The sequence below is a fragment of the Malaclemys terrapin genome, chromosome 7 (assembly GCF_027887155.1).
Source record: "Malaclemys terrapin pileata isolate rMalTer1 chromosome 7, rMalTer1.hap1, whole genome shotgun sequence".
NCBI classification, from domain to species: domain Eukaryota; kingdom Metazoa; phylum Chordata; order Testudines; family Emydidae; genus Malaclemys; species Malaclemys terrapin.
In genome coordinates this window covers 95,963,336-95,978,942 of record NC_071511.1, presented here as the reverse complement: position 1 = coordinate 95,978,942, position 15,607 = coordinate 95,963,336, and the positions used below count along the sequence as shown (strand labels likewise).

Genomic DNA, 15,607 nt, shown 5'->3' with positions numbered 1-15,607 from the left:
ATGAATACACACTTTGTAACTGCTGTCATTAACTCTGGGATGGATTTAATTCGAAAGAGCACACCAAACACTAGAGAACGTTCATCTGAACTTTTATTAACCATAATGTAAAAAAACAAATGGAAGCAAACAGCAGTTGAATTTGAGATAATCTCCTTCTGTAAGAGACCGTAATTGTGTGAACCCATACAGAGACAACACCTTAAACTGGGTAAGACTTTGGGCTACCAGGCATCTTTTTGTCATGTAAGAGATGCCAGCAATAACTGGGGGGAAAACAGCATATCTGTTGGTAAACGTCTTACTTCTGTGTAGTTGCTGCAGAAATGGGAGAGGCTTAATAGGATTCCATACAGTAGGCCAATAAGTGACCTGTTGTAAATGGGTGGAAATAGTCCTCATCAACTGTATTGCTTGGCATGTGTGGTCAGTTAGGTCTTGGAGTTTTCTGGTTGGGAGCAGACAAAATGGATGAGTCAGGAATTCCATCCAGGCGAAGAGGAGATGATTCATCAGGTGATGTAGGGGGAAAATGCGGGAGATGGAGATGATAAACCTGAAAAATAATAATAAATTCAGGCAATCTAAATCCATTCCTCATGCATCTATACAGTAGATGCCACTAAAAAAACAACCAACTCAGCATTCACCCTCCATTTGTATTTGAAGCGACCGGGGATCTTCAGAACTACAGAATCTCTGAATTATCAGTGGAAGCAATGGTACAACTACATGTCTGTCTTCAATGCTGTTGTTGCTTTTCTCTATAAAATATTGAAAAGTGTAGATAGTAACTGTAGGTAGATATGTTCTTTTAGAAGTCTAGAGTATTTTTGGGAATTCATTTTGATCCTCAGAAAATAAGACTTGGGTGAGATAAAGCATAAGCACATCTGCAGTCTGAGTATGGAGATAATGATGCACAGTAAAAAAGTATTAGGATTTATGGTGGCATGTGTAGATCTGGTATCAAAATTCAAATGCTCACTGCAAAGTTTGATGTAGTTGGATTGGAAGAAGGATCCATAAGCCTTCATTGCACAAATTCATCTGTCACTACCCTGACTTTAGTTGCTACATTATGTTGGTGATTCCAGTGAAACAAAGGGAGACCTCTAGATTCTGCAAAATCTTTTAACACTGTTGACGTTCCTGTTAGTCAAGATTGTAGTGGTGATTGGCAGGTTAAGTGTATGGCAATGTAATTAGCATGTCCCATAAATCTTCAGACCAGGGCAGTTTTCCTACCTATGTTGAAATGACAGTATCTGGTGAAAGGGAAGACCATCTACAATATATAATGCAATACAATTTTTTTGTCATGGTTTCATTATGAAAAATCAGAGAAAATGTACAGTATAACCCCTTTGAAGCTCTCTTCCTTTTTGGGTGGAGAGGCATCTGAAAAAAATCAAGTGTTTCACTTAGCTGGACATCTTGATATGAAGTTGGACTGGTTGTCTTCACCAACTTAAATCCAAGGGAATTAACAGTACATCCAATAATCTTTACTCAGTTGTGTTAGAAGTTGGAATTTCACGACTGGATTGATTTACATAAAGTCAACACTGCCAGTTCTTTCACCAACTGGGAAAAGGTGTGCAATAGTGAAAAATGTTTGGTCAGCTGTGAAACTGCTGTTGGCATGTGCATTTTCCTGGATCTGTGATTCACGACAGCCATAGAGAATGAAAGGGAGACTAGTAATCTTGGTGGATTTGACTGAGATGGCGGATGATAGAAGGACCTTGTTTGTTTCATCAAACTAGATCAGGGGTGGGCAAACTTTTTGGCCCAAAGGCGGGGTTGCGCAACTGTATGGAGGGCTGGGTAGGGAAGGCTGTGCCTCCCCAAACAGCCTGGCCCCCGCCCCATCCACTCCCTCCCACTTCCCGCCCCCTGACTGCCCCCCTCAGAACTTCCAACCATCCAACCCCTGCTCTTTGTCCCCTGACCGTCCCCTCCCAGGACCCCTGCCCCCTGTCCAACCCCCCTGTCCCCTGACTGCTCTGACCCCTATCCACACACCCGCCCCCTGATAGCCCCCCCCCCCCCCGGGACTCCCACCCCATCCAACCGCCCTCTGCTCCTCATCCCCAGATCACCCCTTCCCGGCATCCCTGCCCCTAACTGCCCCCCAGGATCCCATCCCCTTTTCCAACCCCCCCGCTCCCTGTCCCCTGACTGCCCTCCCAACACCTATCCACATCCCCACCACCTGTCAGGCTCCCCGGGACTCCCACTCCCAACCCTCCCTGTTCCCCATCCCCTGACCGCCCCCCCCCAGAACCTCTGCCCCATCCAACTACCCCCTTCTCCCTGACTGCCCCCCCCCCGGACCCTCCGCTGGACCTTACCGGCAGCAGGAGCTCACAGCCGCGACACCCGACCAGAGCCAGCTGCGCTCCCCACGCTGCCCAGTGGGAGCGGCGGGCCAGAGCGCGGCCTGCGCGGTGGCATGGCTGCGGGGGAGGGGCTGGGGACTAGGCTCCCCGGCTGGGAGCTCAGGGGCTGGGCAGGAAGGTCCTGCGGGCCATAGTTTGCCCATGTCTGAACTAGATAGACTGTGGCAAAATTCAGTATTACACTACCAATTGCAAATTGTCACGTTTAGCATGAAGTTCAACCTTTGAACAAAAAAGGGTATTTGACTTAAGATGCAGATTTTTAAGGGTGTTTAGACCTTGTTGCACCATTGGGATTTAGCTCTTGAAGGCCTAAATCACTTCTGAAAATGAGATTTAGGCTCCAAAAACAGGCATTGCAGCACTGAGCGCAGCAACACCTAAATACCTTTAGAAGTTGGGCCTAAATGATTGCAACTCAGATCTAGAAAGAAATCGACTTCCAATGACTACTGGGTTTGTGAGATATTCAGTTTCAGGTTCTCCTCTCAGTATTGTACTCTTACTGATGGAAAAGGTATGGATGTGGGGGAGCAAATGGGGACCTGTCTGGCACAGGGGGATTTCAATCCTCACCTCCCCAATATCCGTTATGGTGAGGAGAAGGGCTACAGGGGGCTGCAGCATTTAGCCCATCTAATAGTTGATTTTAAATTTTCATTCTATTCTATTATAGCCATTACAAATAATTGTCTAGCCTAATTTATGAAAAGTTGCATAAACATTTTAATTCTTTGAGATTTTGTTATTGAAACAGTCCGATAATACATCTGCATTACTGTTATATTTTATGCCAAATGTTATTTGTCTTCAACTGTTAAGAGGCATTGTTAGTTTTCATTGATACTTAGGAGGCCCACCATTTCCTTTTCACTGTTAGTGTCCTGTTGGTGGTGACATTGCCAGGTGATGGAACTTGCTTCTTATTTCTGAGGCCTTTTTCATATTGGGCATTAAATCTAGATATTTTACTCCAGGAGCACATTGCCAGGGTCATTCCATAACTTTATTATTAAGAAAAGGTCTGTAGTTTCAGCTTTTTCTTGCTAATCTAGATGTGAAAAGCTCTGTATCTCCCCACAAATCCTGTGAACTGTCCACTCCTCCAGATGCCTTTCTTTAATATTGAAAACAGGTCCAACACTGAAGTCTGTACTGAAGTCTTACCCAAGCAAAACTCCTACTGGCTTCAATGGGAGTTTTGAGTAAACAATTCAGACTGGACCCCATCTCACCTTTTGTGGAATTTTCTTAGAGTATGTCTACACTACGAAATTAGGTTGATTTTATAGAAGTTGATCTTTAGAAATCAATTTTATACAGTCGATTGTGTACATCCCCACTAAGCTCATTAAGTCAGCGGAGTGCATCCTCATTACCGTGGCTAGTATTGACTCACAGAGCGGTGCACTATGTGGTTAGCTATCCCACAGTTCCCGCAGTCTCCGCTGCCCATTGGAATTCTGGGTTAAGCTCCCAATGCCTGATGGGGCAAAAACATTGTCGTGGGTGGTTTTGGGTACATATTGTCCATCTTGCCTCCCTCCGTGAAAGCAACAGCAATTGTTTCGCGCCTTTTTTCCTGGGTTACCCTTGCAGACGCCATAGCACGACAAGCATAGAGCCCGCTCAGCTCACCGCTGCTGTTGTGAGCATTGTAAACACCCCGCGCATTATCCTGCAGTATGTGCAGAACCTGCCTAAGAGATGCCAGCACGAGGACGATTTTGAGAGGAGGACATGGACAGAGATGTTCCTGAAAGCACGGGCTGTGGCAATTGGGACATCATAGCAGCAGTGGGGCTGGGTGATACAGTGGAATGCCGATTCTGGGCCCGGCAAACAAGCACAGACTGGTGGGACCGCATAGTGTTACAGGTATGGGATGATTCACAGTGGCTGCGAAACTTTTGCATGCGTAAAGCCACTTTCCTTGAACTTTGAGTTGCTTTCCCCTTCCCTAAAGCGCAGGAATACCAAGATAAGAGCTATCGTGACAGTTGAGAAGTGAGTGGTGACAGCCCTGTGGAAACTTGTAACGCCCGACTGCTACTGGTCAATCGGGAATCAATTTGGAGTGGGCAAATCTACTGCAGGGACTGCTGTGATCCAAGTAGCCAATGCAGTCAGTGACGTTCTGCTATCAAGGGTAGTGACTCTGGGAAATGTGCAGGTCATACTAGATGGCTTTGCTGCAATGGGGTTCCCTAACGGTGGTGGGGCAATAGACGAAACGCATATCCCTATCTTGGCACCGGACCACCTTGCCAACCAGTACGTAAACCCAGGGCCGGCTCCAGGGTTTTGGCCGCCCCAAGCAGCCCAAAAAAAAAAAAAAAAAAGCCGCGATCGCGATCTGCGGTGGCAATTCGGCGGGAGGTCCTTTGCTCCCAGCAGGAGTGAGGGACCGTCCGCCAAATTGCTGCCGAATACCTGGACGCCCCTCTCCGGAGCGGCCGCCCCAAGCACCTGCTTGCCAGGCTGGTGCCTGGAGCCGGCCCTGCATAAACCTCAAGGGGTACTTCTCAATGGTGCTGCAAGCACTGGTGGATCACAAGGGATGATTCACCGACATCAACGTGGGATGGCTGGGAAAGATGCATGACACTCGCATCGTGTTCTCTTCCTCCTCTTCCTTCTCCACAAAATCCTCCTCCCTGTTGCGTGAGACTCCCCCCCCTTGCAGGTGTCCACGGACAGTGGTAGGGTAGTGGTCGGGTCCCCCCCTAAAATGTCATGCAGCTCATCATAGAAGCAGCCTGTACGGGGCTCTGACCCGGAGTGATCGTTTGCCTCCTTTGTCTTTTGGTAGGCTTGCCTGAGCGCCTTAACTTTCACTGGGCACTGCTGTGTGTCCCTTTTGTAGCTTCTCTCCACCATGCCCTGTGCAATTTTGGCATATATTAGCATTTCTTCTTTTTGATCGGAGTTCGGCCTGCACAGATTCTTCTCCCCATGCAGCAATCAGATCCAGTGTCTCCCTTTCGGTCCATGCTGGAGCTTGTTTGCGATTCTGGGGGGACTGCATGGTCACCTGTGCTGCTGAGCTCACCCCGCTGACCAAACAGGAAATGAAATTCAAAATTTCCCGACTTTTCCTGTGTACCTGGCTAGTGCATCGGAGTTCAAAGTGCTGTCCAGAGCGGTCACATTGGAGCACTCTGAGATAGCTCCCAGAAGCCTGTACCGTCGAATTGCGTCTGCACTACCCCAAATTCGACCCAGCAAGGTCGATTTTTAGCGCTACTCCTCTTGCCAGGGAGGAGTACAGAAGTCGATTTTAAGAGCCTTTTAGGTCGATGGAATGGGGTTGGTTGTGTAGACCCATTCATTTTAAAAACAACCTAACGTGGCTAAATTTAACCTAATCTCATAGTTTAGACCAGGGCTCAGGTTGGTAGGGGTGTAAACGTATTTTTACCTAGCTTCTTTTTATAACCGATTTCTAGATTATTATTATTTTTTTAATTTAAATATGAAGTTACTCAATAATAGTCAGTACTAGCTGGCACTTTAAATCTTAAAATACTGTACAAGTAATTAAACTAAGTGAATATAAATGAAAAATGTCCTTTATTAAATTGGTTTCAGTGTCTTCTGGTTTACAACCTAAAACATTTTGTGAATGTGAGTGCTGAAATGTTGCCATGTTATCTTTTAATTATTCATTTATTTTGTTGGCTGACCTTTGGATCCAGGGTGATTCACTTTTTGGTTGGTAACCATTTAAACATGTTGATTTGCAACTAAATATAAACCTTTACACTAAATTTGGCACTTTTCTATACTGATAGAGGGAACATATTTCATTTGAGGCTTAAATGATGTCAGAAATGTACGAGTGTAGTTATTAGTGGATTTCTTTAGCTATTTAGTGGCTTTAGAAAATCTCAGTGTGAGACTATAACCAAGGTGCAGGCTTTTGTAGGTTGTCCCATGTGCTTTTATATTCACAATTTATTTATAAATCATAATGTTTTGAGTGCTTTTTGGCAAAAGAATATTAATTGGGATAATTTAAACATTGTTTGCATATTTGTGGTGTGTGTATATATTTTAAGTTTTCTATACTCCCAGATTTTGACTGCTCAAGTGCAATTATGCAGAAAGGGGGACTTCCCATGCCCTCCTTATTTGCATATCTCTGCAGAGGTGGTCTAGCATCCTGGTGCTTGTTTTCCATAGGTGGAGGAATGCACGCTATACTTTTAAAAAAGGTTTAGCAGTTGCTGCCTCATTGTGCTCTCCTAGTATCCCTGGAGACATTCTACCCACCTCTGTGTTCCTCAGACATAATGCCCTTGGACAGCTGCAGTCTGTGAAGCACTCTCCCATGTGCCTGTGGCTTCAAAAGCTACATGTAATGCCCATGTTCCTGGGTGTGTCATCAGCAGTGGGGATCAAACCTGGGGCCTATGGATCTTAATGCATGAGTCTCCACTGCTTGAACTAAAAAATCCCAGCTCTTAGCTAGGGTTGTAGCAGACTCATCAATCTCTAGGCCTAGCAACTACCAGAGGGGGACAGAGTACTCAACTAAGTGAACATGGATTAACTACAATATATAACCCTAGCCACAGAAATGTTCACCGTTGAAAATGCTGATAGGCTTCCAGAATGTTTCAAAATATTGTTTTATTTTAGTAGCTTCTTACTCTGGCGCACAGGTACTATGTTAATGTCAACGTTTTTACATTTTGAATGGTGTAAATTACCATTTACTGATCAGTTTTATGGTCTTGAGTGAATGCTGTAAAATTAAGTTGCATACCAATGTTGTAAGGTTTTTCTGCCTTAAATAAATTGGTTGTTTTGAAAGAATCAGTTACTGAAGCAATAAAAACATTATTCTCAGTGACTATTCATAGCATTTTCTTTTTATTTCTGGTTTAGCAGCATTACAGGGAATATATTTACGAATATGGTACAGTAAATTTACTTTTTTTAGGTTTGGCTGGAATTTTCTTGTGCAGACAGGAAAGGTGAATTGGTAGTCTGAGGTGTATTGATGGATGAAAGAAATCCTCCAAAAATAGTACAGAAGGATATTAGTAATTCATGTGTATATTTTGATCTCTACAACATCCCTTCTTATATTAGAAGAGATCTCGTGCAGTATGGCACAGGAGTTGGAAGAATATAAACAAGGTATTGAGAGAAAGCAAAACTAAAAAGATTTTTCCCCCCCTATACTTTGAAATTGATTTTAAAAACAGGGTGTTTAAAATAATAAGCCAATCATGTCCTCCACATTAAAAGCCACAGTAGGCCAAAATGTAAGTAGAAAAGTCTATTGACTTGAATCTGAGGGATTTCAGCTGCACCATCCCTTAAAATGGGGGTTTGGCAGCTCATGAAGGTGGGACTGCGGATCCCCATGCCAGTGGCTCCTTGCCTGTACCTGACCAGAAGCCACAGCAGTGGGAGGGTTAGATTTGAAAGCACAGAGTAGTAATCCATAGAGATCAATGCGGAAAGGTTCAGTGGAAATTCCTGTGGGCATTTTCACTGAGTGTGATGTGGGAAAAGTTGCAAAGAAAAGTTTTCATGTTTGTTTAGGGAGATGGGTCAGGGTAGATAAAAATCAGTGATTTTAAAAAATCAGATTTTATTCTATTTTAAATTGGAATTTTTTAAATTAAATGGAATACAGTTTTTTTTTTTTTTTTTTTTTAAATACATTTGAAAATATAACAACCTATGTTCAGGCCTAAATGTACCACTTATTAACATTTAAATTAATTAAAAATACATGTTTGTTGCCAGGTTTTAAAGAACTTCAGTCACTGAACTGGTAGAAGTCACCGGATAGACACTTTGCACTAGAGTTCTTTAAAGCACCTTTTGATAACAGTAACCTCTGTTGCATGTGGAGAGGAGAATATTTTTTTAAATTTCAGTTTAGTCAATTAGCTGAATCGAATGACTAGTTCATTCAGAATTAAGAAAAAGATTAGAAGTTGAAAAAGGAAAGCTTGTTGTCCTCTTCTAATCTATGAGTAAAGACGAAGTATGAGAGAATGAGACCTACTAATTCTAAAATCTGGAAGGACATGGTGACCAGAAACAGTCAGTTTGATTGACTAACTACAAGTCTTCCTTTGGTTAGTAAATCAGTTAGTTTTAAAAGCAAAACATTTTGATAAACCTTTTGGGTTTTTTCTTATGTATCTAGCACATTTAAGGTTGTTTAATTTAAAAAAGAGATTAAAATGTTCTCTGAGCACAATTCACTATTTTCTAAGATTAAAAAATATAAACATTAAGAATCTGAATAAATATAACATAAGCTATATAATAGCTGAAATAATGTGTATAGCTATAGTGTATCCTCCTAGTTAGCAGAAAGAAGTGCTAAATTTAGTGTAAAGGCTTATATTTAGTTGCAAATCAACATGTTTTAATGGTTACCAACCAGTGAGGTTCAACCTTCCTTTTGGTAAATACGTAAATACCAAGGTAAAACAAGGTTGAAACTGATTTAAATCAGTTTCTCCCTTGCTGAATTAAATCATAATTAAAATGGTGTGGTTTAAATCAATCCACCTTGAGGGCAGAGGTGTGGCATGTAACATTATTGCTGAGGCATCCCCCCCACCCCTGGGCAGAATTTTGGGCATTGACGTGTGATTTTTCTGATCCATTCATTCCCCAACTGGCTAAAATGAGGGAGGTGATCTAAGCGGAAGTAACTAATTTAAAATATTTCATTTGGGGAAGATTCTCTAATGGTAAGAAAATTGGTCAAGTGTGTAAGCAGATTTTCAGAATTAAACGAAAGCTTGATTTTACTAAAATGCTGTAACTGCAGGTGGTAATTTAAAAAAATAATTAGTTTTAATAGAGTTAGGTGACAAGAAACAGCTGTTTATTTTAGAATGCTGCTTTTTTTTTTTTTTAAAGAAGCCAGGGGTTCTAAAAGCAATCTTTTCCTTGCTAAATATTTAGCATATCAGGGCTTCTACTCTGTTGCCTTGGACACTAGATCATAATCCCCTCCCTCCCCTTTTTTTTTTTTTTTTTTTTTTTTGATGCCTTATCCTTTTTGGACTGGCTTCTTTCGGTTCTACTTCTGTCTCTCTGGCCATTCCTTAAATGTCTCTTTTTTGTCTGGTCATCATCCTCTGTCTCGCTTGCCACAGGAATCTTTTATTTTCTTTGTCATTCTTTAGATCAGTGGTGCCCAGCCTTATTACACAGGAGGGATACATAAACCTAAGCACAACCTTGTGTGGGCCAAAAGAGATTTAAAGTCACCTGTATTGATTAATATTTTAAGTTCTGCTTATTTGGTACATATTTAGGTTGTTTCTAGGTACAGTACTGTCTTTTTACACACTTGTGTAAACTAAAATCATGTAAACATGATGACAAAACTCTAATGAATCAGCTGTTAGTATATTGCGTTGAAGCAGGCTGCCGGCCTTAGGAAATGCTCTGGTGGGTCATAGATCATAGGTTGAGTACCCCTGCTTTAGGTGATCTTATCTGCTCCACATGGCTTTAGTTAATATCTCTATGCTGATGACTCTTTAATTTGTTTGCTCCTGAGTTTTTTTTCATCCATTCATTTCCACATCGCAGCCTGTCATTCTGACATCTCCTGCTGGATTGCTGCTCAAATTCAGCATTGTCAAAAGTTAACTCCTTATTTTTCCTCACAAACCCTCCCAGTTATTTGTTATTGTTGACAAAGACCACCAACCTCCCTGGAGCTCAGGCTTGTTGTTAATTATTTGTATTACTATAATACCTAGGAGTCCAACTCATGGTTTTAAAGGTGTTAGTTTTGTGGATGTTTGTGGAGTTCCTTCCAAACATGAGGTCCAGCATGAGAGAAAGAACTAAGGAGCTTGTCTGAAAATATAATAAATTGACATAGTCTGGCTTCATGGGGTGATCACAGGTGAGAGTTGACATTGCAGTGGTGAATGAGAGATGATAGATAAGATGGCAATAAGTTGGGAGGGTTTAAAGTGAAGACCAGTAGCTTATGTTTGATGTGATAGAGAAGGGGGATGCAAAAAGAGTGGCGATGTGGTCAGAGACTGGCCAGGAAAATGATCTTTGCAGCAACATTCTGCATTGATATGAGTGTACAAGTTTGCATTTGTCAAGCCCCAAGAGAAGGATATTACAGTAGTAGATATGGTGAGGTGAGTTTTAGCTTTGTGGATGGATAGGAAAGGCCATATTTTAGAGATGTTTTGTGGAAGCAAAGGGGTATGAGTTGATTCAGAACAAAGAGCATGTGCTTGTCTAGCTAAGCATGGGAGGGTTGTATGTTGTATGATATATGTTGCACCAAGGAGAAACTGTGTAACTTGTGCTAGAGATCCTTATCTGGGTTTACTCCTGGTGTTGCCTCACCATGATAAGTATTTTATTGCTTAATATAAAACTTGTTCCAGGTGTTTAACTCTTTCCCTCCTTCAAGGAGAAAGGGTTGGGACTTGGGCAGAGGCAAGTGGCTGGTGACCTGGGATCCCCTTCCTCAACTCATGGAACTCCCCACCTCACACATTTTCTTTCAGTCCCTATTGCAAAAACTCTCATCCAGGCTCTCATAATTTCCCCTTTTAATTCCTCCTCTTTGGCTCCTTGATACTCACATTAACCCCTCCAATCTGTACATAATGTACATACAGTAACTCCTCACTTAACATTGTAGTTATGTTCCTGAAAAATGTGACTTTAAGTGAAACAATGTTAAGCGACTCCAATGTCCCTATAAGAATTAATGTAAATAGTGGGGGTTATGTTCCAGGGCAGCTTCCCCTACTCTGCAAGCACCAGGGGTGGGGGGCTCAATCCTCAGCCTGCCCACTCCACCCCTTCCCCCAAACCCCCACCCTTGACCCGCCTCTTCTCCTCCCCACCTCCTCACCCCTCCCGCCCCTCCCTTCTAAAGTCCGCAAGTCAGTTGATTGCCGCATTCGGGAGGCAGGGGAGGAGGGGGAGCCTGCGCGCCGAGTCCTCGCTCCTCCCCACCCTCCTGCCTGGGGCAACCAGCTGGCTTGCGGCGTTTTGGAGGCAGGAGGGAGGAGCGAGGACTCAGCACGCAGGCTCCCCCTCCCTCCCCCCCGCCTCTTGCCTAGGGAAATCAGCTGGCTTGCAGCATTCAGGAGGCAGGGGAGGGAGGGGGAGCCTGCGTGCTGAGTCCTCGCTCCTCCCTCCTGCCTCCAAAACGCCGCAAGCCAGCTGGTTGCCGCGTGGAGAGGGAGGGGGAAGGTGCTGATCCACAGTGTCCGCCGGTGGGCGGGAGGCGCTGGGGTGGGAGGGAGGCTGCCAGCTGTGGAGAAAGCAGGCATCCAAACAACGTAAGAGTGGAGCATTGCACAACTTTAAATGAGTATGTTCCCTAATTGATCAGCAACGAAACAACGTTAAGCGGGACGACTTTAAGTGAGGAGTTACTGTACTAAAATGCTTGTTCTGACTGTGATGGGTTGGACTCCCCCCTCCTGTCCGGGATGACACCTGATGTACTGGGGTTTAACTGAGCCTCTCCTGCTCAACCAACCTGGGTTCCCTCTCCCTGCTTTGATGAATTAGACTCTCTGGCGTGTACACCCACACGCCCACCCCACTGCAAACACAGACTGAAGTCAGCTCTGTGTGAGAGGGCCACCCCAGCACTCATGTGCCCATCCCTTTTGGGAGACAAACATAAAATAATACTGTCTTGCACTGTATAGAAATATCTGTACAGTGCAAGCTCATAAAATTCACCCTCTTCCTCAACGCGAACAGAGAGATGCACGACTTCTTGCCCTCCCCCCCATTAGAAATTGCATAAACTGGGTTTAATAATAAACAAAACAAATTTTATGAACTATAAAAGGCAGATTTTAAGTGGTTCAAGTGATAGCGAACAGAATAAAGCAGATTACTAAGCAAATGAAACAAAACACGCAAACTAAACTTGACACACTAGATAGGTAGGATATAAATTAGCAAATTCACACCTTGAGTGATAAACAGGTTGGCAGATTCTTAAGGTTGCCTTGGTTTTTCCAGGTTTTCATACCCAGGCTAAGATCTTTAGTCTGTGTGACTATCACTTCTGATAGTTCAGTCTTTGTTCCTCAGGTGTGTTGTTGTAGGGAGAGTGGGGACCCCACATGTTGTCATTGTCCCTCTTTTATATCTTCCCCCCCCCCCCCCTTGCTGGAAAGCTTTTTTTGCTGTGACCTGGGTCAAACAGTTCCCATTGTGTAGAGCTATCTCTGAGCGGTTTCTATTGCACACTGTTCCTGGGGTAATCCTTATGCTTGTGTTCATTTCTTCAATAAGCCACTAACATTGTTTGGCTTCATCTAATGTAGCACATTTGAAATACAGAGACATGGTCAATATTCCCAGCTTCAGATACAAAAATAATACATGCCTGCAAGTTGGATAAACATATTCAGTAAATCATAACCTTTAATGATACCTTACATGAGTCATCTTGCATAAAGTACATCTCAGTTATGTCATGTCCATATCATAAGCATATTTACATAACGACTATGAAGCGTAATGTCACACTGACCATGTCATGTTCAGTTAGATCTTTTCTTTGGCTTTTCCTCCTTCAGTCCTCTGTCCTTGCCCTCAAGTCCCTGCACAACTGTCTTTTTACTTTTCTCTCTCATCTCCTCTGCTGTACCAGTGGTAGCAGCCTTGACAGAAGACACTTGACTAGAAGAAATGAGTTACTTCGTAGTGGCAAGGTTTAAGGGCAATTAAAGAATAGTCATGTAATCTTTAAAAAAAACCTGTTAAGGCATGACCAATCCATATGTGTTGTAACTTGCCCCCCTACTGTGTGTCTATATCTTTAATTTTGATGAAAAGAATCAATTATTTTTCAAAGGACATCAATAATTAAACTTTTCTGAAAATAGTTTTACCAACTTTAGTGATAAGTAATCCCTAAAATAATTCTGAAAGAGATCATATAAAACCATGTGTTTTTCACTTTGTGAAACTGAACATACATAATATAAACAGTTTCACCCTATATAGTCAAATTTTCCCGTTTGTGTTTTTTTCATACAACAGTGTAGAGAAAAACATTTTTTAAAATAAGAAAATGTGATCGTAAAACTGTAAATATTGATGGAGGGAGTTTAAAGGGATGTCTATTCAGCAGAAAGGCCTGTGGCAGTGAGTCTTCAAGGCCGATCAACTGATTTGGGCTTGCAGGGCCCGTACTACGGGGCTGTAGCCCAGGTTCTGAAACCCAAGCCCAGACATCCACACTATTGTGTTTAGCCCTGTAGCGTGAGCCCTGCAAGCCCAAGTTAGTTGACCCGGGCTCTGAGACTTGCTGCTGCTCATTGTGTAGATGTTCCCGAAGACAGAGATGCTTCCTGAAACTATTTTCAACTTATTTTTTTTTCAGTTCATTAGATCTCAAGTTGATGGTGTCCTCTTAACATTCTATGAACAGCTTTACATACTAAACTATTTCTTGTTGTTATGACTATGCCTTTCATACCATGGAATTTAACACATTGTCTTTTTCTTGCAGGAAACTAATTAAAATTGGATGTTATATGGTGAGATGCATCTTTGTGATGGATTATATGTTCAAATATGCTCTTCTTCTACAAACTGTAGCAACAGAGTACCCTGCGTATGACAGAAATGCTGACAGTGGAAAGACTATGTCAACTGGCAATATCACATTAAAAAACTGCTTTAAGAAAATCTGTAGTTCACATCAGTAATCCACAGCTGGTAAAGCTCTGTAGTTCGTAAAGCATATGCTTTTAAAAGTAATAAAGGATTCAACGTGTTTTTACACAGTGTGTCTGCACTGATAATTTAGCACTGAATTTTCATACACTGAAATCATGGTATGATTATCAGTGAGGAAAAACAGAACATTATCTAAAAACTGTGTCAAAATGACCTCTGAGGAAATGGCAGCTTCTGTACTTGTGTCTGTGGCACAGGGTAAAGTGATATCTGCTCAGTCAGCTGGAGATGGAAATAGTGAAAATGCTTTGGACACCAATGTTATAAAAAGACATATTGCTAATCAAGGAAGGGAGACTACACATACTTTCTCGTACTTACACAGACTTAAAGAAGAACATCTTCAGGGCTCGCTGCCCAAAATTTTCTCTTTGGCAAATGGAGAAGAAATGACTGATAACAGGAGTAATGAAAACTTCTGGGAGAAAAACACATGCATCCCTGGTACAGTGGAGTTTCTTAACATGAATTGCAACATTATAAAGAAAAAATGCAAGAGCAGTGTTCCGCATAACCAGTTATGTAAATCATGTGATTCTTTAGCAAAAGAACACACATGCTTGGAAACTGGAATTTCTACTTCACAGGAAAGGACCATGTTTGCTGAAATTCAGTTGAAGATGGATGGACCTTCAGTAGAGATGAAGTCATTAAGAAACCAGTCAGCGGTAAATAAAAGTGGCACCGATGATGCTGATAATGTAGCAGTGTTTCACTTTCGCTATGCTAGTGAAAGAAATATATCAAAAGCTTTGTGCACACTACACAACAGCTTCATTTTGGGTGACTGTTTACAGCATGTAAATGTTGGTAATGAACACACCAGCGATTCAACAGCCTGCACTTGTAAATTAATGGAATTGACAAATAATTGTGACAATAAATATGGACAACAGTTGTGTGATAACTGTGACACTTTAAGGGACAAGTATTTATGTGTCGAAAGAGCAGCACGAAAGGTTAGAGTGGCATGCTCAAGTCACAGCTTCTATGGTGGTAATTTTACTGGAAAAATGTCCTCAAAGCCCTTTCTGAGCCATTTTGAAGATTGCAGTGATAACTGTGAAGAAGGGATGGAGGAGGAGTTTTATAGAAACAAAAAGGAACGTTCCACTTTACTAATCAGACGTTTTTGTAAAAATGATAAGGAGGTTAAAAAATCAGTTTATACTGGAACCAGGGCAATTGTTAGGACTTTACCTTCGGGTCATATTGGAGATGTTGCTTGGGATTATGTGGAGCAGAAGAGAAACAAGAGTGACTTAAAGCATTGTAGGATTATCGCAAAACATCAAACTATTCAAGCCTTAAGTCAGGAATTAAATTCTGATCTTGTGAAATCCATATGGTGTGAGGTAAGCTTTTAATATTTTTTTTCATGCAAACATGTACTGAACTGATGTTTTGATTTAATAAAATTATTACATGGTTTATTGGTTAAGCACTCGAAG

At 42.2% G+C, this 15,607-nt stretch overlaps 1 protein-coding gene across 3 annotated transcripts in view; it reads left to right on the top strand.

Annotated features, from left to right (window-relative positions):
- The window catches only part of PLCE1 (phospholipase C epsilon 1), a 319,039-nt gene that overhangs the window by 21,209 nt on the left and 282,223 nt on the right, over positions 1-15,607 (top strand). For all 3 annotated transcript variants that reach the window (XM_054033535.1, XM_054033536.1, XM_054033534.1), the window contains exon 2: positions 13,927-15,511. In XM_054033535.1, coding sequence (XP_053889510.1) covers positions 14,306-15,511 — 1,206 coding nt within the window. In that variant the 5' untranslated portion in view covers positions 13,927-14,305. The remainder of the gene's footprint in view (positions 1-13,926; positions 15,512-15,607) is intronic.